General features: G+C 59.5%; 2 protein-coding genes across 3 annotated transcripts in view; one reads left to right on the forward strand and one right to left on the reverse strand.

The window, feature by feature from the left end:
• Positions 1-18,742, forward strand: part of SLC38A10 (solute carrier family 38 member 10) — a 39,236-nt gene extending 20,494 nt beyond the window's left edge. Inside the window, exons 11-16 of one of the 2 annotated variants that reach the window (XM_025859706.2) lie at positions 6,788-6,959; positions 12,363-12,527; positions 12,830-13,219; positions 13,875-13,991; positions 16,755-16,916; positions 17,142-18,742. In XM_025859706.2, the coding sequence (XP_025715491.1) occupies positions 6,788-6,959; positions 12,363-12,527; positions 12,830-13,219; positions 13,875-13,991; positions 16,755-16,916; positions 17,142-18,187 (2,052 nt within the window). In that variant the 3' untranslated portion in view covers positions 18,188-18,742. The remainder of the gene's footprint in view (positions 1-6,787; positions 6,960-12,362; positions 12,528-12,829; positions 13,220-13,874; positions 13,992-16,754; positions 16,917-17,141) is intronic. The other variant, XM_025859707.2, reaches the window with a different exon arrangement.
• A 2,182-nt stretch (positions 18,743-20,924) lies between these two features.
• NDUFAF8 (NADH:ubiquinone oxidoreductase complex assembly factor 8) lies at positions 20,925-23,632 on the reverse strand. The gene is made up of 3 exons (XM_025860016.2): positions 23,474-23,632; positions 23,234-23,344; positions 20,925-21,474 (listed from the first exon to the last, which is right to left on the reverse strand). The coding sequence occupies exons 1-3, from the start codon at positions 23,555-23,557 to the stop codon at positions 21,445-21,447; spliced, it is 225 nt and encodes a 74-aa protein (XP_025715801.1). The 5' UTR covers positions 23,558-23,632; the 3' UTR covers positions 20,925-21,444.
• Between the last annotated feature and the right edge of the window lie 73 nt (positions 23,633-23,705).

Raw genomic sequence — 23,705 nt, forward strand, 5'->3', positions numbered from 1 at the left:
CTCCACACTGAGCTTGGAGCCCGACCTGGGGCTCGATCTCACCACCCTCAGATCACGACCTGAGCCAAAACCAAGAGTCAGACACCCAACTGACTGCGCCACCAGGCACCTCAGGTGTTCTTCATTTTAGCATAGTTCAGTTTGTCACCTTTCTTTTTGGCTGGGTGCTTTTTATGTGCTGCCCATTTATAAGGTCCTGCAGATAGCCTTGTAGGTTATGTTCTAGAAGCTGTTTATTTTATTGTCCACATTCAGATGTGTGCTCTGTCAGGAATGGATGGGGAGGTAGGGTGAAGGCTCTTAGCTGATTGCAACCCCCCTTCCCCGGCACGGTGGTGGCACTGCTGTCGTCAGTCTCCCGTGTGCCTGGGGGGAGTGCTGGGGACACCTCTGTGGCTGGTCTGTCAGTCTGTCCTTGTCCTCATGTGGCCCTGCTCTGAGTGCTGTGGCTTTACAGTGAGCCTTCATGGTGGGCGACGGGCCCCTCGACCTTCATTCTTCTCCCAGAGGGTCTTTCTGTCACTGGCCCTGAGCGTTCGCAGCTAAGTCAGCTTGCCAGCCTCCTCCTGCACAGCCATGTTGGATTTTGACAGGGTTGTACCAAACCACGGACTGAAGGACTGACCCTACTCTTCAAGTCACAGCATATTCCCCAGTTTTCCTTATGTCTTCTTTTGCCCATGGCTTCTTTAGATGTCCAGACTTCGGGGGATTTCCTAGTAACCTCTTGTACTGATTTCTACCATGATCCCATTGGGGTTGGAGAACACACAGTTAAGAATTTGAATTTCAGTCCTTAGACATTTTTGAGACTTACTTTTGGGACAAACCAGCATATGGTTTGCTCTGATGGACGCTCAGTGGGCTGTGTATGGTTAGATCAGGTTTACTAACTGCAATTGTCAGATTTTATGTGTTCTTGCTGTTTTTTTAATCTTGTTTATCAGTTACGGGAAAGATATGACAAGTTCACTGTAATTGTAGATTTGTTTATTTTTCCTTTTAGCTGTATCAGTCTTTGCTTTTTATCTTGAAGCTGTGTTATTAGGAGCATACAGTTTTAGGACGGTTATACCTTTATTAAACCGACCCTTTTCCCTGTGAAACGTCTCTTTTTATCTTTGGAAATGCTTCTGTCCTTAAAGTTGGCCTTGTCTGATAGAGTGTGACTAACCTGGCTTTGTTTTGGATTTGTATTTACACAGTTACAGGGTTTTCGTCTTTTCTTTATGATCTTTCTCTGCCTTTATGTTTACAGTGGGCCTTAGATAACGGCATACAGTTGGCTTTTGTTTTGTTTTGTTTTTGTACAGTTTGTTAATGGGAATATTTAAGACTCTTTAGAATGAATGTAATTACTGATTTTGGGGGGATTAAAGCTTCTGTCTTACTCTGTTTTTTACTTGTCCCATCTGTTCTTTTTTGTTTGTTTCTTTCTTGCTGACTTCGGATAAATCAAACATTTTAAGTATTCATTTTTTATTTCTCTGTTAGCTGGAGTTGCACATTTCTGTTCTAATGGTTATACAAGGCAGTTTAATATGGATCCTTGGTTTCTTAGAGTTGACTGTAAGTTGTTTTTACCACTTCACAGACAAGGCAAGTATCCCAGGATATTTTGCCTTCATTTACCCTCCTTTGGCCTTTGGTGCTATTGTTTCTGTGTATTTTAATTTTATGTATAAAACATCACGAGTCGTTATTATTGTTTTAAATTGCCAACATTTATTTATATTGATCCTTTGCAGCCTCTTGGTTTTCTGTCACTTGGTCCTGTCTTCTGGTGTGCTTGGTAGTTTGTGGCCATTGTGTTTGAGAAATGGTAGAGGTTCTGGATGATGCTGTCTTCCAGCAGACAGAGGGTGGGCAGAAGGCCTGCGTTCGGTTAAGGGTAGTCTGTTCCTGGTTTGTGTCACTCCTAGGGCACAGCCCTCTCAGGGTCTTGGCTAAACGCCCTTGCCCTCACGTGGCTAAATTCTCTGCTTAGCTTTGATTGGCTTGGTGGCTGCTCTGTATGCCTCTCTGCATAGCTGGCATGTACCTTAGGGGAGAATTGCACTCAGAATATGGGTGCCCTTCTCTGAGAATTGTGGCTGCCCGAGTTCTGGCTGTGAGAGCCCTCACCCCCTCACCCCTCACCCCTGGCACCTGCCCGAGTGTCATGCAAGCTCCAGGCTGCCGTTTTCTTGCCCGGTGCTCAGCACCACAGATCGGGAGGAACCTGACTTCTTGGGGCCTCTGTGCTTACCTCCTTCGTCCAAGGTCTCACCAGCAGTCTGGGTGGCGAAGTTTGTCTGCCAGTGTCTTCAATTGGGCAATTTTAGTGAGTTTTTGGAACTCGTGATGGCAGGAAGAAATTAACCAGCCCACTGCCCAGATGTTTTTCTGTTTGTCAAGTCCCAGAGTTTTAGTCCCTCGGACTCCTTTAGGGGAAAAAAAGTCATTGTTAGAGGGGCCCTTCCTCGGGGCACGTGGGTGACTCAGTTGTTAAGCATCTGCCTTCGGCTCAGGTCGTGATCCTGGGGTCCTGGGATCGAGTCCTGCATCGGACTCCCTGCTCAGCACGGAGCCTGTTTCTCCCTCTGCCTGCTGCTCCCCCTGCTTGTGCTCTCTCTCTCTCTGACAAATAAATAAAATAAAAAATCTTAAAAAAAAAAAAGGGCCCTTCTTCTTCAGTATTATTTTTAAACATTCTTTCTTTAGTTCCAGTGCTTTCATGACTTCATTTTTTCATTTAAATCTTTGATCATCTGTGTTTTATTTCGGGGTAAGAAACAAAGCAGGCTCCATAGCTGGCAGCTCACTGGGGCTCGGTCACCGCCGTGCAGGGTTACCACTCCCACGTATTAGGTCTTGTACGGACTTGGGCCCAGTTTGGGACTTGCCGCCTGTGCCACCGGCCACGCTGCTTGCTGCTGTAGCTCTGGCAGCGCCCCCTGCTCCGTGGTGCATTGCTCTGGAAACTCTTATTTTAATTTGGATCCAACTTTTTTTTAAGTTTATTGATTTATTTTTAGTAATCCCCACATCCAGGGTGGGGCTGGAACTCACAACCCTGAGATCAGGAATTGCACACTTCCTGACTGAGCCAGCCAGGTGCTCGGCTTGGGAAACTTTTTTTTTTTTTAAAGATTTTATTTATTTATTTGACAGAGAAAGACACAGCGAGAGGGGGAACACAAGCAGGGGGATTGGGAGAGGGAGAAGCAGGCTTCCCGCCAAGCAGGGAGCCCGATGCGGGGCTCGATCCCAGGACCCTGGGATCATGACGAGAGCCGAAGGCAGACGCTTTACGACTGAGCCACCCAGGCGCCCCTTGGGAAACATTTTAATTCTGATCCCTCTTCCTCACTTTTATTGATGATGTTTCTGGACATGCTCACCTCTTCATCTTCCATATGAATGTTGAATTAGCTGATCTGACTCATGAAACCAAGTCCAGCTTTTTGTTTTTTTTCAGTCTCATCGGAATTCTTTGAAGCTGTAGCTTAATTTAGGAAGTGTCGTTGTCTGTGCGCTCCGGCGAATCTGTGGTGTGTACTTAGCAGCCTTATGTGCAGTCACGGGTGTGGGGTGCAGCCGCACCTCCCAGGACGCCGGATGGCCGTGGGGCCCACAGCATGCGGGGCCAGCTCACCGTCTCCTGATGCAGCCACGAGAGCTCCTGCTTTTAACTGCTGAGCCTGGTGTGGCTGTGGCTTCACACGTGGGAGCGAACATGCACATTCACACACCTCTGCAGCCACGTACGTGAACGCATGTGGAATCGTGTTAAAGAAGCGTCCGTCTGTGCCTGCGTTACTGTGGTTTCTAAATCCAGAAAGTGCACTGACGTGCATTAGCCATTTGTGAAGATGGTAAAGGTTCTCTCTCTGACCTAGTGCCCTGATGACTTGTGTATCACAAGTTAGTTCTGGAATGGACCGTCTGACTGGGGCAAACTGTTCGTATGTACTGCTGTGCTTTATTTCCAAACATGCAGCTTTAGTGTTTTGAGGAAAATGGATCTTCCAAGGGACAAACTTGGCAATGTGGCTGGAGTTTGGTGTGCACAGACCTTGGGTCTGGAGGGCACCTGCTTGATTCCTTTCTCCCTTCTGTCCCGGGAGCTCTGGCTGCTTCTCCCGCGGAAGGTGTGGACCCAGTGTCAGGCTGGGGTCCGCTCTCCCTGGCCTACCTGATGGCTGGATACAGGCCTAGAGAAGAGCTGGACAGGGGTGTGTGGGTGATGGACGTGTCAGGACTGGGCTGCAGAAAGTCTCAAAAGGAGGAGTGTCCTGAGAAGCATCGTCGTAGGAGGAGCAAGGACTATGGACACACAATGTGCCCTTAGTGAATCGAAAAGGAACTTTCTCTGCCATCATGAGTTCATTCTTGATCTTGAGAATCTGAGACTCTCTCCAGACTGGAGCGAGGTCTGGACTTGGGTGGAGGTGTTGAGAATTGACGCACTGCGGCCTGGAAGCCAGCAGGGGGAGCAGGAGCTGCTGGAGGGGCCCCGAGGAGAGAGCAGGGGCCTGCCCCGGTCACAGGCCGGCGCTGTGCTCCTGGAAGGCCATAAGTCAGTGAATACGTGACACTGAGACTTGGAGCCAGCGAACCGCCCACGGGTCGCCATCTGACCTCCACCAGAGCACGGCTCCCAGGCCTTCCAGCTGGGATCCGTGGGCTGCGGGCGGGTTGCACACCGACCTGGAGACCAGAATCGGGGTGTGTGGCTGCATGGCGGCTGGAGCCCCTGCCTCCATGTGTGTTTCATCAGGAGGAGCAGAATTTGAACCTGTGTGTTGTTCAGACAGGCTTACGTGTAAGCAGTGAAAGTGAATGCTTCCTCCCCCCATAGGTGCTTTTTTTGTTTTTGAGTCGGGGACCTCAACAGATCTGGAGGCTACAGGTCATGGGTTGAGGGGTGCTCTGGGACACCATGGCACGTGGGGCCCCCAGGCCAAACCCCTGGTTTTGCCAAGCTTGGGCTAAGGGTCCAAGTTAGGAGAGAAGCTTTTGTTGTTGTCACTTCTGTTGTCAAGGTTGTTTCTGCTGTTGGTTGGGTTGAGGAAATACAAAATGCAAGGATTTAAAGTGTCCTTCTCAGGGCGCCTGGGTGGCTCAGTCGGTTAAGTGTCTGCCTTCTGCTCAGGTCATGATCCCAGGGTCCTGGGATCGAGCCCCGCATCGGGCTCCCTGCTCAGCGGGGAGCCTGCTTCTCCCTCTCCCTCTGCCCCTCCCCCCGCTCGTGCTCTCCCTCTCTCTCCCTGTCTCTCTCTCAAGTGAATAAATAAAAAATCTTAAAAATAAAAAAATGAACTGTCCTTCTCTTTTAACTTTCAGAAATGACCTCGGTCACTTCTGGACACCATCATTGCCCCACGAATCTTACCTTCCTGGGAAGAAGATGTCATATGCTAATGCTAAGTCTACTCACATTTTTAGGAGAATACTTGGGGGCCGACGTGGTCACAGTCAGGAGCTCTTGATCCCAAGTTGTGTATTGTGGAGTCTGTGGATGCTGCTTTGGCGTCCCAAATCTGTGCACGAACCTTGGGTAGCCCTGTTGCACCTGGCCATGGCAGGTGGGTTTGGGGGGGTCACTGAGAGCCTCCAGGAGTCCACAGGCCCCCCCGACCCATGGCCGACCTCAGAGCTCAGCCTGCCCTTGGCATCTGTGAGCTCCGGAGCAGTGCCGTGTTGCAGAGCGGCGGCGCAGGAATGGACTTGTCCGGGAGGCCTTCCCCGGCTGGCTTGGCCCGCCTCTGTGAGTGCAGGCCGTCCTCTAGCTGTGTTGGACTCAGGAATGGCTCACTGGTTTTTTAAAGTCAACATGCCTTTGAGATAAAGGTTTGAAACCTGGCTGTGAGACTGCAGAGAGGTGAGCAACGGGGTCTCCCTGGCTCTTGGAGCAGGTCGCTTTGTGGGTTGCTCTCCCGCGGACTCTGCAGGACCAGGAGTCACTGCTCCCTGGGGAGGGCCTGGCAGGGCAGTGATCCGCACCAGTGACAGCGCGTGCGTGTCTTCAGGCAGGCGCTGCAGGAGGAGACGGCATTGCCTGACGCGGGGCTGGTCGCCTGAACTGCGGAGGGCTGCGTGTGTGACCAGCTCGCTCACAGCAGGGATGGGGCTGGGGACGAGGAGCCTCGGCCGTCAGCAGCGCGTCCAGCATGGTCACTGGGCAGCCCCGATGGGCGCCCCCCGCTGAAGGGCGCTGAGGAGCCACCTCCTTTGGGGCTTTCTCCCTGTCTGTGCCAGCAGCTCTGGGCGTGTCCCACTCAGTGGGTGACACGGGAGGCAGAGCAACGGCACACTGGGCCCTCTGCATGGCTGTTGGGCGAGGCGTGGGATGCCAAAGTGCCCCCTTAGGGTTAGGCAGCTGCCCTGAGATCCTTGCTCTTCTAGCCAGAGCCGTCAGGGAGCCTGACCTCTGCCGCCACAGGTGCAGGTGGGTCTGGCCCCTGCTCTCCAGGAGGCCTGGTTGGTGGGCTTGGGGGTCTGCTCTCTGCAGGCTGCCCTCACGCTGCCCCCAGCCTGCCCCTCGCCTGCCCCTTCCTCCATGGCCAGCCCAGCTCTAGCAGGTTTGGCTGATGATTCGGTCACGTTCACCAGTGAGGGGCCACCGTCTCCTAGTGGCCAACGCGAGTGGTGGGCAAGGCCAGCAGGACCACGGCCTGAGTGCCCTGTGTTCCCCAGCCCCTCCTGCTGTGCACTGTGCCCACATGCCCCCTCCTCCCCTGTGCAGGGCAGGGGTGCGGCAACTGCCTGACCCCTTTTGCCCTTGGGTCTTTGTCTTGTCCAGGTGGTGCTCTGGGTTGGCCTGGGCATCCTGGTGGTCAGCACACACACTACCCTGTCTGTGAGTGAGGAGGCCCCTGTGGACTTGGCCGAGGAAGCCTTGGCTGGCCGGATTGAAGAGGCCGAGGGCATCATAAAGGCAGAGGCGGCTCGGCTCCCAGGTACGCAACTTCCAGGTATGCACATGGCCCCCCCAGCCCTGCAGCCTTTTCGGGGCGTCCTGCAGTGTCACCTCAGGGGCGTGGCGTGCAAGTGGTAATTCCAGGCTATGTCACCCGCCCTGGTCCTGTTTTGGTGGGAGAGTAGGGCAGGGGGCCTCCAGGGGCCAGGTACAGCCGCCTGCCTGTGGAGGACAGCAGGACGGAGGGCTCAGTGCCCGCCGTTCGGTGCGCTGACAGGTAAGCAAGTGTGTGGGGGGTATTGTCGTTTTTGCTTGCTCTGATTTGGGGATGAAGGTTCAAGCCGGGTTTTGCTTGGACAAGGTCAGCGACGCCCTGTGCCTTTGTTCAATGTCCCCCCTTGCTGTTGGCCCACCAGCCCGTGGGGAGGGCGTGACCCACGCAGCCTTCTGCAGCTACAGGCCTGCCTTGGAGGGCCTGCTGCAGTGTGGCTCTGTGACCCCACCTGTGACCTTGCCTGTCAGGGTGCAGAGTGGTTCGGAGCGTGGCTTTCTGGGCTACAGAAGGGGCTCCATCATGTCCAGAGTTGGTTGGGAGAGAAGAGTTTTCTTGGAGTCCCTGGCCATCCCAGGCATAGGTGGGAGGGGTTAAGGAGGGCTTCCTCCATGCTGGCCCTGCACCCCCTAGCAGCTCTGAGTGGCATCAGGCTTGGGTACTGGGGGGGGGTGTGTGCTCCATTCTGGGGGCTTCTGCTCTGATGATGGCTGGGTTTTAGGCATTCACACTAATAGTGTGTCTATGTGTGTCTGAATCTGCTCCCCTGCCAGTAGACCCCCACTTGGATTGAGATTTGCCAGGCTGCCTGCTTGGCATGCCCTTCTGGGGGAGTCCCCTCGGGGGGGAGCAGTGCTATCCTCCCGTGAGTTTCAGGTGCCTTTTGACGGTGAAGGCTAAGGAGTGCCTGCCCCAGGTGGGAGCCCCGGTCTCCTGGCCTACCATGATCGACAAAAGAAAACGTCCCAAAAGGCTGGCAAGAGAGTTGCACATGCCCTGGGTCCTTGCTGCCCGGGCCTGCCGGCAGTGGAAGGCACATGGCCCTTAGATTTGTTACTGTCTCTGTCCCTGGGCTTGGAAAGCCTGGCATCCATGCCCCCCACAACCTCCCCTGTGGGAGAACAGTCTCTCCTGGGGCTTGGAGGAGCGGGCCGTGCTCTCTTTAGCCTTCTTGGGATGACAAGGGCTGGCAGAAAGATTCCCCTTTTGGGGTCCCTGGAGAGAGGGCCCCGGGGAATGGCGGGGTTCCCCAGAGAAACAAATCAGAGGGGTCAGAAGCCACCTTAGTGTCCCACGCTGGGCTTGGCAGTTTGGATGGAGAAAGTCCACTTGAAGAGGGAAGCGGGTGGCCTGCACCTGCCCCTCTGACGGCCCTACTGGGTCCTTCACGGTCAAGCGTCTTGGCCTTGTGTGCCTTGGGGATGGCCGTGGCCGAGCTGGACTTGGGCACCGGTGACCCTGTCTCAGCTGGCTGTGGATTTTCTGGCATTAGTCGGCACCGGGCTGACTGTCCCCATGTCACTGCGCGGCTGCGGTCCATGGCCTGTGCCGACAGCTGCATCCTGTGGTGGAGACGGGCTGTGGGCTCACCTGGCGCCTGCCGAGGCCACATCTGGTTTCCATTGCTTCCACGAGCCTGTAACAAAACACATGGCCCCCTCAGAACCACATGCCGTTTGTTTTTAGCGCGTTCTCCATTTTTCTCGCCCCTGGCCTCCCCCATAATTGATGGGTTGCCTCGTTGAAGCAGAGCTGGGACCGAGGGGGCCCGCACCGTGTACGCACCCTGTCGGACTTCTGCCCGTCAGCCTGGAGTGGGGTTTTATTGGTCTCTTTGATATTGCAGAGGCCAGAACGGTGCTGGCTTTCCTTAGAGCCCCAAGCTGGCCCGGGGACAGATGATGGCGGTCCTGCCCTGCTGGGGACACGTGGGACTGCGACCCGTGGCCCGGCACTCTTGGAGAGCAGAGCCCAGGATGCGCACTGGTGTGGTGAGCAGTAAGTGTGGAGGAAAGAGGTTGCTGGGCTCTGCAAGGCAATTATCTGTTAAAAAGGCTAATTAGGCCATTTATCTCCTATCTGATAGCGGCCCAGCGGGTCTGGCAGGTCAGGTTGGATTCTGTGACATGTATAGCTCCCTCCTCTGAATGCAGCCACGTCCCCTCCCAGCGTCCCCCCCCCATGTTCTCATCCCCTGGTGCACGCGCCCCCCCCACTGCCACCCTGCAGGGGCGCTGCTGCTGCTCTGTGGGGAGAAACACCAAGGGCCGGGACGGGGGCTCTGGTGTCAGGCCGGGCAGCAGGCTAAAGGCTGGGGGGCAGCACGGCCATGACTGTGGACGCAGGTGGCAGGGGCTGACCACAGGCCCGCGTGGGAGCTCGCCATAGGGCGGGGATCTCTCCCCGGGGACTCAACCCTGCACGCGGGCAGGAGTGCATGCACTCTCTGAGACAGATGCCGGGGGGTGTGTGAGGGACACCTGGCTCCACGTGCGTCTGCTTGCTCTTCTTGGCTGGGGCAGCCCTCCCGATCCCTGATGAGAGGGGCTTTCATCGGCCACCATGCTATGGCCCCTGCCCCCGCCGCCCGTGTGTCACTTGTGCCCTCCGGGGTGACTTCGCCAGCCCAGCCACACCGCATCCAGAGGGGCCCCTGGGGCAGGGAGGGCGCTGCCTCCCGTGTGCAGCCCTGAGTGACCCGTACCTGCCCTCGGAGGCCCTCGGGGAGCAGCTTACCCACCTCCGCCCGCTGCCCGTGGGTAGACCTGCCTGCTCTAGGGGACCACGAGAGTGAGGCTCGGGCCACTGTGGCCCCTTGATCGGGACGCTCGGGTCCGAGGAGCCATGGCGACCCCTGCACGCTTGGAAGGATGAGAGAATGCAGAGGTCAAGACTACCCCTGCCAGCCAAGAAGAGTGGGCCTCAGAAATCAGCGCTCCCCAGCCCGCTCTCACCGCCACCTCGAGCGGCGCCGGAAGCCGGTCGTCAGGAAGGTCACCTAAACCCGGGGCCTAGCTCTCGGCTCTTCTTGCCTTACGCGTGCGTGGCCCTGGGGTCCTACATGTCTCCTGAATCGGGGTCCCCTCCGAGTGACAGGGACTCCATCTGTGGGCTCAGGTGTGATTGGAGCGGTCCCTTTGTTTTGGTGCTTGCTTTCTGAGGTGATTGCCTTCCATCTTAACTGACCCCTGGGTCCTCAGAGAGAGGCTGGTCGATGCCGGCCACCAGCAGCGGTCACCCCCAGCCCAGGTCCTCGAGTGCAGACTTCCTTGGTGCTGTGGGCAGGCCTGCCCTAGAGGTTGTGCCCCCCCACACTGCTTCCCCGATTCCAAAGACAGCCCAGAGCGCAGTTTCCGTCCATCGGCCTGTCTCGGGGGGCTCCCAGCCTGAAGCACCATCAGGAGGACAAGCAGGTCCCTTGTCACCATGTGGCGCAGTTCTGCTGAAAGCCAGGCCACCCTGGGCAGTGTGGGGTCTGTCACCGCTCAGCAGAACGAGGCATGGACACGGGATTGTCCCGGGCCTGTCCCGGGTCATCAGTGATTGCTGGGACCCAGTGACGACCCTGAGGGCGACTGAGGTGGCCGTTGACTGCTGGGGACGCCGAGGTGCCCGTCTGCTCGTGGGGCCACGTGCTGTGTGCGCAAGCGTGGGCCGCTCTTTAGTCACTCGTTCTGGGGGTTTAAGTTTGTCTCGCTGTGCCGGGAGGCGTCGCTGGCTGTCTGCTAGGGAGAGCCCGGCTCCAGCTGAGGGCATGTGGGTCGTTGCCGTGGATAGTGATGCTGGAGGCCAGGGCCAGCGGCTGGGGGGGGGGCAGGAGTCCCAAGGCACCTCGGCTTTGTGTGCAGCCGGGTGTCCCTGCAGCAGTGTCCGAGGGCCCTTGCAGCGGACTCCGTGCTGTTCCTCTTCCCTGGCGTCTGGCTGCCCGCCGGGGCGCCCCTCAGCCCAGCCCACCAGGCCGCCCCTGCTCTCCCCCATTTGCCTTGGTCCCTGCTGAGACAGGACCATGTACAGGCGACTTGGTCCCATGATAGCTCGGCAGTTTTCTTTGTTTTCTTGTGTTTTTCCTTCCCCTTCTGGCCGTTTTTTCTTTTTTTTTTAAAGATTTTATTTATTTGGGAGAGAGCACACACAAGCAGGGGGAGTGGCAGGGAGAGGGAGAAGCAGGCTCCCCACGGAGCAGGGAGCCCGATGCGGGGCTCCATCCCAGGACCCTGGTACCATGACCTGAGCCGAAGGCAGACGCTTAACTGACTGAGCCACCCAGGCATCCCTTCCAACCCTTTTTCTTAACTTTGTGATCCACTGGAGAGACACCTTGATTTAGGGTGATTCTTATTTGAGCACCGGGCCTCTGGGAAGGGGTTAATTGTGTGATGGAGACCAGGACATTTTCACCTGCTCGGGTGACGCTCACACACTTACTGTTACCAGCCACTTGGTTCAACTATAGAGTCCAGAGTCTGCTTCCTGCTGGCTCGCCCCCGCCACCTGGCAGGGCCCCATCTCTGCACCCGTCCGGTGAGGGTGCTGTCCCCAGCTGCTGTCTGGCACCCACATGAGTGGGGGCACCGCCCCAGGCTCGCAGGTCCAGTCGACCTGGGTAATTTCCTCTCCTTGGGGACCGGCAGGGCCCTGTCCAAACAGGACCACTGTGACACCCCCCCCCCCCCCCCGCAGGCTCAGGCCAGCAGCACTGCTGCCCACAGAGGACGTTAGTCTCCCCTTCTCTGGGCAGCTCGTGTCCAGGGGAATAGAAGGTGCTTCTGGCCTCTGGGGTAAAATGACAGGTTTTTAAAGTTTCTTTTCCCAAGATGTTTAGTTTCTGCCACATTTGTCAACTCTTTAATGGAGACGGTTTCCTAACAGGCGGGGGCGGGGGAGGCCCCGCTTCGCAGGCTCTAGGTGTGGCTCTCGTCTGGCCGCCGGCGGTAAGGTGCCCACAGAGTCACAGGTCGCTTTTCCCCCAGCATTCTCCTCGAGCACCTCTCAGCGCCACCCCCATCCCGGCTTGTAGCAGGGGGTTGAGTTGTGGCAGGTGGTTGTCCTGGAGAAGGGGGAACCCTGGGCAGATGCGGCCCTGCTGCCGCCCCCATCCTGCTGCAAACTGCGGGTTCGTGCCGCCATCTGGTGGTGACGGCCAGTATTGCGTGGAGCCTGGCTCCTCTGCGCCCAGTTAGGCGTAAATTGCATTTTGACATATTTTTGTTATGAATACACATGAAAAATGACAGTTTTTGGTGCTACTTAGCTGCTAATGGTTGAACAGGAAAAAAATAACTGCTTAGGCTCTGCTATTTGACTAGGAAATGTGATTACAATCTGGGGAAAACCACCCAGTCCCTGTGCTGACGGGCGGTGTAGCCATGTGGAAACACTGCTCAATTAGCTGTGTCGTGCTTGCAGGCCAGAATCCAATTGTGGACGTGGCCGAGGACGGCCGAGACAAGCCGAAGCTGCCACATGAGAAAGATGACATGGAGCAGGCCCAGATTAAGGGCCCCGTGGACGTGCCCCAGAGGGAAGGCGCCAGAGAGAAAGAGGAGGCACAGCTGGACCGGCCCGGCCAAGGTGGGGTGGTGCGGCGGGAGGGCAGGGCAGGGGCCTGCCTAGGTCCTGGTCCTTGCTGCCGCCTTCCTTCTGTGGCTCAGATGCACGTTCTCCCGCCGGCCCCCCCCCAGCTGGCTTGCAGCTGCCCCTTTTGTAGTTCTCTAGCAGTAGCCTCCGTGCTCAGGCAAAAGTCCAATCTGTGAGACGTGGCCCTTGCCAGCCTGGGTCACGCCGCTGGGCACTGCGACTGCGTTCTTACTCCTGGGAAGGAGGGCCAGGCCACCCTCTCCTGCCTGCTCCCTGACTCGTCTGTCTCCTTCCAGGTATGGCAGTACCTATGGGCGAGGCCCACCGCCACGAGCCCCCTGTCCCTCATGACAAGGTGGTGGTGGACGAAGGTCAAGACCAAGAAGAGTCAGAGGAGAATGAACATCCGTCCAAGCATGTGGATGAAAAGGCTCTGGTGGGCAAGGCTCAGATGGCACCGCCTCTGCCAGATTCAGAAAGAGAGAGACCCAGACAGGACCAGGTCTTGGAGGCAGCAGGTGGTCTCCCTGAAGATCCCCAGAAGGTTCCAGAAGAAAATGGTCAGCCAGCCATTGAGCCCATGAAGGAGGACCAGGGGCTAGGTGACAGGGGTCTGCAGCCAGGACCCCAGGCAGTGCCACCCGAGGGGCAGGACGCCCTGGCAGCTGGTGCAGGGGAGAGAGCAGGTGGGGTCCCGATGCCGGGCTGGGCCACAGGGGCCGTGGGCAAGTGGGCAGAGAAGAGTGAGCCCGGTGGGTGTCAGCTGTGCCTGTCCTGGCAAACTCCTCTCCATGAGACGTTCCTCCGGTGGGGGGCCCGGGAGAGGCCGGGAGGGGCAGTGAGAATTGATTACTCCTCCTTCTGCCCCCGTTCCCCTTCGGCTCCCAAGATCAGCACGTGACAGCGTGAGAGCCGCGGCCCCGTCCGCAGCTGCTGGGGAAGCCGGGCGCCCGGTGATGAGACACTTCCGTGGTATCTGTCACACAGTCGCTGGCTGGACTGCTAAGTGTCAGGTGCCGCGCTGTTCCTGTGCGTCTGGGCACTCGCGGGGGACGCACGGGGAGCGCCTGACAGGTACCACGTTGTTAAGTGCCGCCTCGGCGCTGGTTAGGATGGTTCTCACATGTTAATTGGTGCAGGTAGTTAGCGCTGGCTCGCTGCCATGAGCCCGTGAGATTGTTAAATATGTTTTTATTACTTCCCTGGTAATCATCAGGTTGGATATAAACTGCTGACGGGGGCGACGAGGAGGCTAGTTTTAGGAAGCCTCTTCCGCCCTCTGCCCCCGCCTCCCCCGCTCCCGGAGTTCTTTGCGAACCTCTTGAATCTGTGTGTGTGCAGGTGGGAAGGCTCCCCTCCTGGTGAAGCCGGCCCCCGAGGTCGGGCCGCAGGTGGAGCCGCGAGAGCAGAGGAATGCGGAGGCCCGGGGCGGAGGCCACACTGGCAGCAAGCTAGAGGGTAAGGCCTTCGCTTTCTTGCTGCGTCGTCCCTGGGGCCCGGAGCCATCTGCCCCTTCCTTCCAGACCCACAGCGATGACAGGGAAGGAGCCCCCTGCCTCTGGGCTTCCCCCCCAGGCAGCTTTCTCTGTTGTCCTGTCACGTGGTTCTCCGTTCGTGTCTCTGACGCTCTCAGGGCAGCCATGTCACTGTTCCTAACACGAGCGCTGTTCAGCCCCTCCAGGCTGGGGGGCTTCGTGCCCCCAGACACTGCTGCTTTTGAGGAGGTGCCTTCCCAGCCGCCCAGGTGGGAGGGCAGGTGGCTGTTGCTGCCCACCTCAGCTCAGCCCCTGGGGGGACGTTTGTCTGCAGTGAAGACCCAGCACCTGTCCCGAAACCAGCGGTTAATCCTCCTTCAGACCTTCATGCCTCTTTTGGGGTGACCCCCTCCTCGTGGCCAAAGTCTCCCTGTCAGGCGCTGCCTCTGTAGTGCGGGTGGTGACAGCTTTCCTGGCTGGTGATCGCCTCATTTCATCGGTGACCCAGGAGCCCCTGCACACCTGTCCCCCGTTAGAACCCCTCTCCACCCCATCCCTACCCGCTGGCATTGCCGGGTCTGTCCGTAGAGCGGCCCCGGGGTCCGGGCATGCAGATCTCAGTGGAGCAGCCCTGGAGGCCGCTGCGAGAGGCACATGCCCCGCGGCAGCCCCCAGCTGCCTCCCAGCGGGTCCTGCAGGGACAGCCCACCCGCAGCACTGGGCTTGGGGCTGCCCGCTGAGCCCGTGGGCAGCCAGAGGCCCGAGCCAGGAGGCCCTGGAAGTTTTCTGGAATTTGGGGGCTGTTCCAGGGGCTTCGTGTGTGGTGTTTCCTGTCTCGTCTGTCTCTCTGCGTTCACTGATTCCAGCACTTATACTCTGTTACCTAAATCTATTTGACTCTTTCGATTTTTTTCTTTCTGGAAAGACAATTTTCACGGTTTTCTACTCTGCCTTTCTTCCGTACGCTTCTCAATGGGATGAGCAGCTGAAATCAAAAAGATAGTAGCAGGTATGGCTCCGGAGGAGCGTGCCCCCCTAGAAGGCCTGCTTGGGGGGTCTAAGGTGCGGGAACAGAGAAGGTGCAGGCCTGCCGTCCACACGGCCTCGCCTGGAGCCACCCACATAGCCTGCCCCCTGGGCTTGGCTCCAGCCCCTCAGTTGGGGTCCCCCTTTCCACACATGCCCTGGTCCTGGAGGACGGTGGGTGCCGTCTATGCCCTGGCTGCTTCCGGCCTCCCCTAGAGGATGGGGGCCCACGTGGGACTTCCGCCATGTGCATGGCCCAGTATTCATGTGCTCTGCATGTGTGTTAACATCCCATCTGTGGCCCTGGTGGGCCGGGCTCTGCCCGTGGGCACAGCTTGTCACCACTCTGGTCCACATCTGCCCCCTGCGTCGCTTCTGGCTGGACATGACGTGACCCCACTTCCCCTCCTCCTCCAGCATTGGTCTCGGGCTGAGCCCCCAAGGGGCCAGGCAGGCTGGGGCCCGCTCGTCCAGCACCTGCTCCAGGGACAGGCAGTTTTGGCAGCTCGTGGGGCTGTCCTTGTACTGTTGACCGTTACGTGGCCATGAGCCATGGGTACCCAGGGTGAGAGTGAGCCTCATGGCTGAGGTGGCTGCTCTGGAGCCCTGGGGGGACGGTGCAGTATACTTCCCTCATACGGAGCCCGATCTGGTCCACAGGGTGTGGCCTTTCTCAGGCAGGCATCTTTGTGACCTTAGGGTGTCTGGATGAGAGCCGGGTGGGGAGCCGGGACTGCTGCACAGGGGCCTGTCCTCCTTGCTGTCTGGCTCAGCATATTCTTCACGGGCTTCTGGGTGGGGAGAGGCAGCGAGGGCCAACCCCGTGCTACCGTGGCCAGTCACGGGTCACCATTGGGGAGGACGGGCCAGCACGTCTGTGTGTGCCCAGCATGTGGGGCCTCGCCAGGGTGTGTGCTGTCACCACTCCCAGAACATCCTTCCTTCTGAATGTGCCCACCCACCAGCCTTAACCGCGCACGTCATCTTTCATAGCTCCCTGTTTAAAGACCTGCGTGTTGTAGCAGTCACAGAAGCCGTGGCTGCTCGCGGGAAGTAACTGACCCGGTGCTGAGGCGTTTGTAGTGAAAGGCGAGCTCCTCGTGCTCCCACAGGTGGCCGCTGCCAGCTCTGGGCACTCAGACTCGGGGCCTCCTCCTGGGTCCACATTCTGGGTGGGGGTGCGGAGAGAGCAGAGCGGGCCCCTGACACACACCTGCTGCGCTGCCCCCCCGCCCCATGCCAGCCCGTGGCCAGTCTCTTGGGCAGTGGTCAGGAGCAGTGTCAGGACTCTCGGGTGTCAGCAGCTGGCCTCTGCCTCCCTGAGGCCCAGTTCTGGTCTCTGCTGGAGAGGAAGGCAGTTGTGTTTGTTCCTTAAATTCTCACCATGGAGGAAGCTTTCTCGGAGCACAGGGATTCTGTTTTTAGGGTAGTTTGTAGCTTACACCACCCAGCCCGGGACACCGCCGCCATTCCCATGGTGGCCCAGACCTCCCCTGTGGCTTCTCTCAGCATTTCTTCCTAGCCGGCCTCCGTCTGAGCAGCTGGGCCCCCGCTGGGCGTGTCTACACCACAGGCCCACATGAGCCAGTGCCAGCGAAGTGTGTCCCGGGGAGGGTCCCCACAGGCGACCTGGTGCTGTCACTGCGTGTCACACCGCCCTCCGCCCAGCCCAGCGCCTGTGTGGACGGGGCAGGCTCTGACTGTGTTTTCCCCACGCCAGAAGCCGGCCGGGCGGAGATGCTGGACCACGCGGTCCTGTTGCAGGTGATCAAAGAGCAGCAGGTGCAGCAGAAGCGGCTCCTGGACCAGCAGGAGAAGCTGCTCGCGGTGATTGAGGAGCAGCACAAGGAGATCCACCAGCAGAGGCAGGACAGTGAGGAGGGCAAGTCGGGGCCAGGTTGGGGAAGGGGGGCGTCACTGAATGCGTGCCTGCCTGCCGTGTCTCCTGGTGACCCCGTGTGGCTGGATCTGTGGCTCCGGGGCCTGGAGTCCTGCTGGGCAAAGTTTTGATTCGTGTTCAGTTGCTGGCAGGCTCACCTTTCTAGTCTCTGTGTTGATAGCTTCAGTTCATTTCTGTGGCTAACCTGGTGATTTACTTCATTTGTAGCTGAAGTGCAGCCAGAGCCTGGGGTGGCCGTGCCCAGAGGTAAGGAGCAGGAGGCCCACGATGGGGGGACAGTGGAGCATCACCCCCAGCAGCCTTTGGAACCTGCACTCAGAGCTCCCGGGCGGCCCCCCGCTCTGCCCCAGGGACATGGCCAGCGTGCCGTGGAGGAGCCCGAGGGGGCTGCGGGCGGAGCTCCAGCCGTTCCTCCTGGCGCCGCCGACCCGGAGCCCCGGGCGGCCCGGGCTGAGCCGAGGGAAGGCTGGCAGGGCGCGGTGCCCCCAGCTGCCGCTGGCCTGCCGGAGCAAGTACCTGTGCCCGGCCTTGCCGAGGGGCCCAGGAGCCCAGAGAAGCTTGTTATCGGTGAACTCCCCGAGCAGGGTCAGGATGCTTTTGGCAGAAGCTCCCATGAAAGGAAGAAATCCCGAAAAGAGGTGGCCACCGGTGCCAGCGTTCAGGAGGCAGATGTGCCGGGGGCGAGGGAGGTTGGGGACCCTCACGTGAGGTCCCAGCCAGTGAGCCGAGACCGGGGAACTGCAGGCCTGTCCAGCAGGTTGGGAGGAGCCGCCCCTGGGGCCCAGGTGGAGATTCATCAGCTGGAACACCGGGCCGTTTCTGCTGGGGGTCAGGGTGGGCAGCAGGGTGGTCACCTGGAGGCCAGAAAGGAGGCCATCGGCGAGGACCATGTGCCTGCTCTGGGGGAGGATGCTGCCGTCCAAGAGCCGGAACGGAGGCAGGACCCTGATCTGGGGCCCAAACCAGCCATCCCTGGGGCTCAGAAGCAAGACCATGCCAAATCCAACCGAGAACTCAAAGTCCAGGCCGGTTCTGACCTTAGGAGGAGACGGCGGGATGTGGCTCCTGGGGCAGCGGGGGACCCGGCCCCAAGGGACAGGGTCATCATCAGCTTTAACCCTCTCCCGGATGTGCAGGTCAATGACCTCCGCAGCGCGCTGGAGACCCAGCTCCACCAGGCTGCGGGGGGCGCGTTGAGGGTGGTCCATGGCCGCCAGGTGAAGCAGCTGGCCGGGGCCCCGGAGGAGCCCTGAGCAGCCCCTAGTGGCCACAGTCCTCCTGGTCGGCGGGTCTCAGCCAGCCACGCCGGGGCCACGTGGGCGTGGAGTTAGAGGTCACGCCGTGGCTGGGGGTCTGAAAGGCCTCTCACCATGGCCTCGCTGTCCAGATGGCCTGTGCCTTCTCCATCCCGCGTCTTAAACCTGTCCGAGTGACTGAGCTCACCAGGACTCAGACGAGGCAGCGTCCGGTTGGGCCTCGGGAGCGGCGGCCGCGGAGTGTGGCCCCGATGCTGACGCGGGCTGCCGAGAGAGCCCACCGCGTGCCGGACTCCCGCTTGCTCTAAATGGTCGTCGTGACTGTGATGTTTCAGGCATCATGGAGAATCGTGATGAACTCTGCCTCCACGCGGCTGCTCAGTGGACGTGGCTGCTCGGTGGACGCGGCTTGGTGTCTGTGGGGCCGGGGCTATGGGCGTCTCGGGGGTCAGAAAGCTGCCTGAGTGCGTGCTCGCCTCTGCCCTTGTCACAGTTCCTGTGCTCTCTGCGCTCCCTCCGCTTTCCCAAACTATAAAGTTATTTTACAAATAAGTGTCACGATGTCTGGTCCATGCAGCTAGCGTGGCGCCATGCCGGCCATCGTGAAAGGACATCTGCTGACCAGACCTCGCAGTGGTGTGGAAGCCCGACGCAGTGCGGCCCCAGAAAGACCCCATGAGCAGCCGGGTGGCGTTTGCGGTGTTCCTGTTTTCAGGGAGCAGGAGAGCCGATGGTCACTCCCTGGTGCCCAAGGCCTGTGGGCAGGTGTGACCATGCTGGGCTTTCCATGTGCAAGGTGCAGCGCCAGCCCTGCCCAGCGCCCCAAGGGCGGGTGTGCTCTGGAACCTGCTGCCAGGGGCCCCGGGTGCGGCTGCTGGTGGGCCGCTGGCCAGAGGTGCCTGGGCACGTGAAGGACCACAGCTGCATGGCAGCTCCAGCTGCGGCTTCTGGCCTTGACTTCCCCTGGGCCTTCGAAATGACATTTATTGTAGTTCCGGCATTCTTGGACAGCCTGACGACTAGAAATGAGTCATACAAGGCTGAGCCAGTTCCTCCTGACCCAGGGGCTGGCGCTGGGGGGTTACGAGTGGGCAGGGCACTGGTCCTGCAGCGGCAAGCCCCCGAGGAAGGGGGGTGGGTCCTGGGGTGCTTCCTGTGCTCAAGTAAGAACAATTCCAGACAAATCATGCTCAGTGGGAAAACGCCTTCTGGATGTTTCCCTAAGATCGGAATTCCATTTGTAAATACATTTTTAGAGTGGGATTCTATTTCTGGATCTCATTTACCTGGATGTCTTCCCTTGACCCGAGCTTCTTGTCTTGCGGAGGTCAGGCCATCCTCCTGCAATCTGCAAGGTCACGTGCTTCTCACAGCGGAGGACCCAGCCCCGGCTCCCCCAGACCCTTGGGGTCCTTGTCCCAGTTCCCTCTCCCGGCCTCCCCAGCCCGCAGCCCCTCAGGGAAGAACCCGAGACCTCTGTGTGGGGTCAGCTTGCCAGAACCACAGGGAGCTGGAGGGGCTGGGGGCCATTGTTTGCTTTCTGACCAGACTGCCGGCGCCAAGACGGCAGGTGCAGTGAGCGGTCCAAGTGGAGCAGCAGCAAGTACAGCCATCAGTGGGCGGCTGGCGTAGGATCTTGTTGGCGAGGGCACCCGTTCTAGGGCAGGGCTGGCAAGCCCAGATAGGGGCAGGTAGGAGTGAGGATGGAAACCCGGTGGAGCCAGGCCCTCAGGGTTCAGATGCTGCCTGAGGACTAAGGTGACAGTACAGGGCACACAAGAGTGGTGTGCGATGATGCAGCTGCAGGAATGGCTGCATTCAGACACCCATTTGGTGGCATTTCCCTCAATAAACGTGGTCTTGAAGATGGCTTGAGTCTGGGGAAGCCAGAGAGCAAGGACAAAGGCCAAGGAACTTGGGAGTTTGGTGTGTGGCCCGAGGGAGGGACACAGGCTGGTGAAGAGTTGGGAGACGTGGAGGCAGGAGGGCACCTGGTGGGGACGGTTCTGGAGGAGCCTGGAGCCATTGTACCCAGCAGAGACCTGCAAGCGTCCCGTAAGAGGCTGCCGAAGGTCAGAGTGGAAGGTGTGAGGGTCTGGAGAAGCCCACCCTGGAGGCTGGGTGAGGGAGGAGCATGGAGGTGAGGAGTGCTCAGCTCCCAGGCCCGCCCCTTCCTGCTCCGGCCCTTGTGTGTGGGATCAGGGTGCAGACCGCCCCCATCAGTGTGGATGCTGGACCAGGAGCCCAAGGGCAGGGTGACCTCCATGTTTCTGGGCGGGGCTCCTGGAGCACAGTCCCCAGGCGTCCAGCAGGCGGCGCTCAGGACGTCTAGAATCCTTGGGCCCCGCGTGTTGGGTATGTGTATGTATGCGTGCGTGTGCAAAAATGCCGCATCCGATTTCCTTCTCAGGTCGAAGGGATTCGGGTGGGGTACAGGGAAAGTCAGGAGGGACTGGGCTCTGACCCGAGGGGGTGCAGAGGAGCAAGTGCCCCACACGGTGTCACTGATGCTGGGCTCCTAAGCCAGACCCTCCCTTGGCTGGCTGGAGCCTCTAAAAGGGCAGCCCCCTCTTTTGCCTCCCAAGTTCAGAAAAACCACTTGAGTTGGTTTCCCTACCCGTGGCTCTTTTGCTCATGGCACAGTTGTATTTTTATTTTCTGGTACGTCCTGTAAACGAGTAGCTACGTCTGCTGGCTCTGTTAAGTTCAGATAAGGTATTGTTTGTTTTTAAAGATTTTATTTATTTGAGAGAGAATGAGAGACAGAGAGCATGAGAGGGAAGAGGGTCAGAGGGAGAAGCAGACTCCCCGCTAAGCAGGGAGCCCGATGCGGGACTCGATCCCCGGACTCCAGGATCATGACCTGAGCCGAAGGCGGTCGCCCAACCAACTGAGCCACCCAGGCGCCCCAGATAAGGTATTTTGAATAAAAATTCCTTAAAAAGTGAGAACACTGAGCAGTGTGTTCCCACGGCCCAGGTGCACTCTGCATACAACAGAACAGAGCTCTTGTGTGGTCTGCCACCGTCTTTATTGTTGCTTCATTGTGTCTCACTCTAACCCAAATCCTCAGGCACACGATGTAGGAAAACCAACTCGCCCTCTGCCCGCAACTCGCCCTGATGCACCCGCAGTCCTTTCAGTTCTACAGGCTTCAGATGTTTTTGACGCTTGCCCTTTGGGGCCGTCAGCACCAGGCGTCTGGCTCTGCTCCCTGGGGCAGTAAACAGAAGTGCATTGCTGGCTCATCCATCCTAAAGGCTTCCCCTCAGGGTCTTCTTGGCCTGGAAGATAAAGGATTTGGTGTGAAGAGGTTAGTTAGACGACACTGCAGAGCAAGAAAACCCCCCCACGAAATGCTCTCTGACGGCAAATACCTTACGGAGAACCTGGCCCTGGATGCCAGCGGCATGGATGCGCGGCAAGGGGCGTGGCCGCTCGGAGCTGCCACAGGCCAGGGGGCTCTATCTGCTCCGTGGCAGTGTGCCCCCAAAGCCACGCCCCCCTGGACCAGGCACTGTGCAGACAAACCCCCAGCACACCGCGCTCCGTGCTCGTGAGGCAGCAGGAGCTTCTTACAGAGAACGCTGCTGCAGCAAAGCACTGAACACCTGCCCAGAGACAGGGCTCCTGGGACGGAGCTGGATGGGAGCCCACTGCCCTTTCTGCCTCCTCACGTGGCTCCCCACCAAGTGCTGTGGACTACAGCAGAATGGGAAACACGTGCTCCCGTGTCTGTCCTTGTGGTGAGAAACACTTGAGCACCTGGTCCCCGGGCCCACAGTTAAGTCATCTTCCGTGACCATAGCACGCGGAACAGCTCCTGAGCGTGGAGCCCACACCGCGGGGACATCCTTATGTAATCACTGCAAAAGCAAGTAAAAATGCCTGTAACAGAGTAACTCCTAACCACAAAAGGTGGTATGGAGAGACCTGTAACTAACATGTAAACCCTTCCAAGCAGTAACCCCTCCTCCTTTGGCAGTACAACAAGGAAGCTGCCGAGCGGACAGGTGCGGACCTGGAAAAACAGCCCACGTCAGATCTAAGGCTGGTGACGGGGGCTGACTGGGGGTGGGGGCAGGACGAGGCCTGAGTGTCTGCTGTCATAATCAGGAGGAGGCGGAGGAGATGTCTGCGCCCTCGGGCTTCGAAGGGCGCGTGTGCACTGTCCTCTCCCTGGAGAAGGGCTAAGCCACAGCCAACCACTCTGCTCAGGACGATCTCGGAAGGTCAGGAAATGGCCTCAGGCTCCCTGATTTCTGCCGAGCTCACCCAGCTGCCCAGTCTGCGGTCTGGTTCTCTGCACCAGCAGCTCCGGGGGACACAGCTGATCACGGACCAAGCCAGACCCACCGGATGGGGCGCCAGCCCAGGACCGCATCGCAGGCAGCCCCCTGCTCACGCCGTCTGGGCCTCCCACCTAGGTTCGGAAAGTCCGCATCTCCACCAACCCTCCTTGCTCCACACCCTTTGTGAAAACGCGTAAACACAACTCTTCACTTCGAGGCTGGCGATCGTCACACCTTTCACGGGCTTAGCAGCCGATCCAACAGGGCTCAGAAGACGCCTCCGAAACAGAAGGGACGCGCTGTCTAGCGGTGAGAGTCCAAAACCAAGAGACCCGGCCCACCGTTCCCACCACGGCCCACTTCGGGGCCGGTGAGGACCGACAGGCCCAGGACAGCGGCCTGCTGCTTCCCCCCGGCCCTCGGGGCGGTCGGGGTGCCCCTCAGTGCGCGCTGGCCGGCCCGGGGTTGTCACCGCGCGCACAGCACACCCGCGGGGCCCTGGTCACCCGGATCACCCGGGAAGCTAAGACCGCAGGCGCCGAGGCGCCCGGGGTTCGTCCGACGCCACGGCCCCGGCCCCGGCCCCCCACGGAGTCACCGGCGCTTCCGCGCGCCGCCGCCGCCGCCCGCATCCTCGCGGGGGGCTGGCGTTCCCCTCCCCGGACGCACGCGCTCCGCGGCGGCACCGAACGCACGGCAGAAGGGCAGGTGGGCTGGCAAAGGGGAGAGGCCCCGGGCGGCGCCCACCTACCGCGGCGGCGAAGCAGCTCCGCAGGGCCTCGAACTCCCGCGCACAGAGGTCCTTCACCAGGCGGCCGCCGGGGGCCGTGGACGCCCGCACGCAGCTGCCGTAGGCCGCGGCCTGGGGGCGGGGGCACACGGGCGAGGATCGCAGCGGCCCCCGCCCCGCCCCGCCCCGCCGGTCACCGCCCCGCCGCCCGCGCGGGCCCTTCCTGTCCCGTGGGCAGCGCCCCGCCCGGCGGCTCCTCACCTCTGCCCCACAGGCCGCTAGGCTCTCGGGGAAGGCGCGGAGGCGACCTCGCACGCGCCCCCACACCGCTCCGTTCCCCGACATGAGCAGCCCCTCCGGTCGCCCATCGGCGCCGCCATCTTAGGCCCGTCCTCTTCCGGCGCCCGGGGGGGGCTCGATAGGCGCGCCTTCCGCCCGCCGCTCTCCCTGCACCTCCTGATTGGCCAGTCTTCAGCAGCCCCCCCCAGCACCC

The sequence above is a fragment of the Callorhinus ursinus genome, unplaced genomic scaffold, assembly GCF_003265705.2.
Source record: "Callorhinus ursinus isolate GAN/ISIS: 27379988/994484 unplaced genomic scaffold, GSC_fseal_2.0 scaffold68, whole genome shotgun sequence".
Taxonomy (NCBI): Eukaryota; Metazoa; Chordata; class Mammalia; order Carnivora; family Otariidae; genus Callorhinus; species Callorhinus ursinus.

Coding starts and splice junctions, on each gene's coding strand:
- NDUFAF8 (XM_025860016.2), bottom strand. CDS start 23,557: ATGTCGGGGAACGGAGCGGTGTGGGGGCGCGTGCGAGGTCGCCTCCGC. Junction 23,345..23,473: donor TAGCGGCCTGTGGGGCAGAG/GTGAGGAGCCGC, acceptor CCCCGCCCCCAG/GCCGCGGCCTACGGCAGCTG. Junction 21,475..23,233: donor GGAGCTGCTTCGCCGCCGCG/GTAGGTGGGCGC, acceptor TTTATCTTCCAG/GCCAAGAAGACCCTGAGGGG.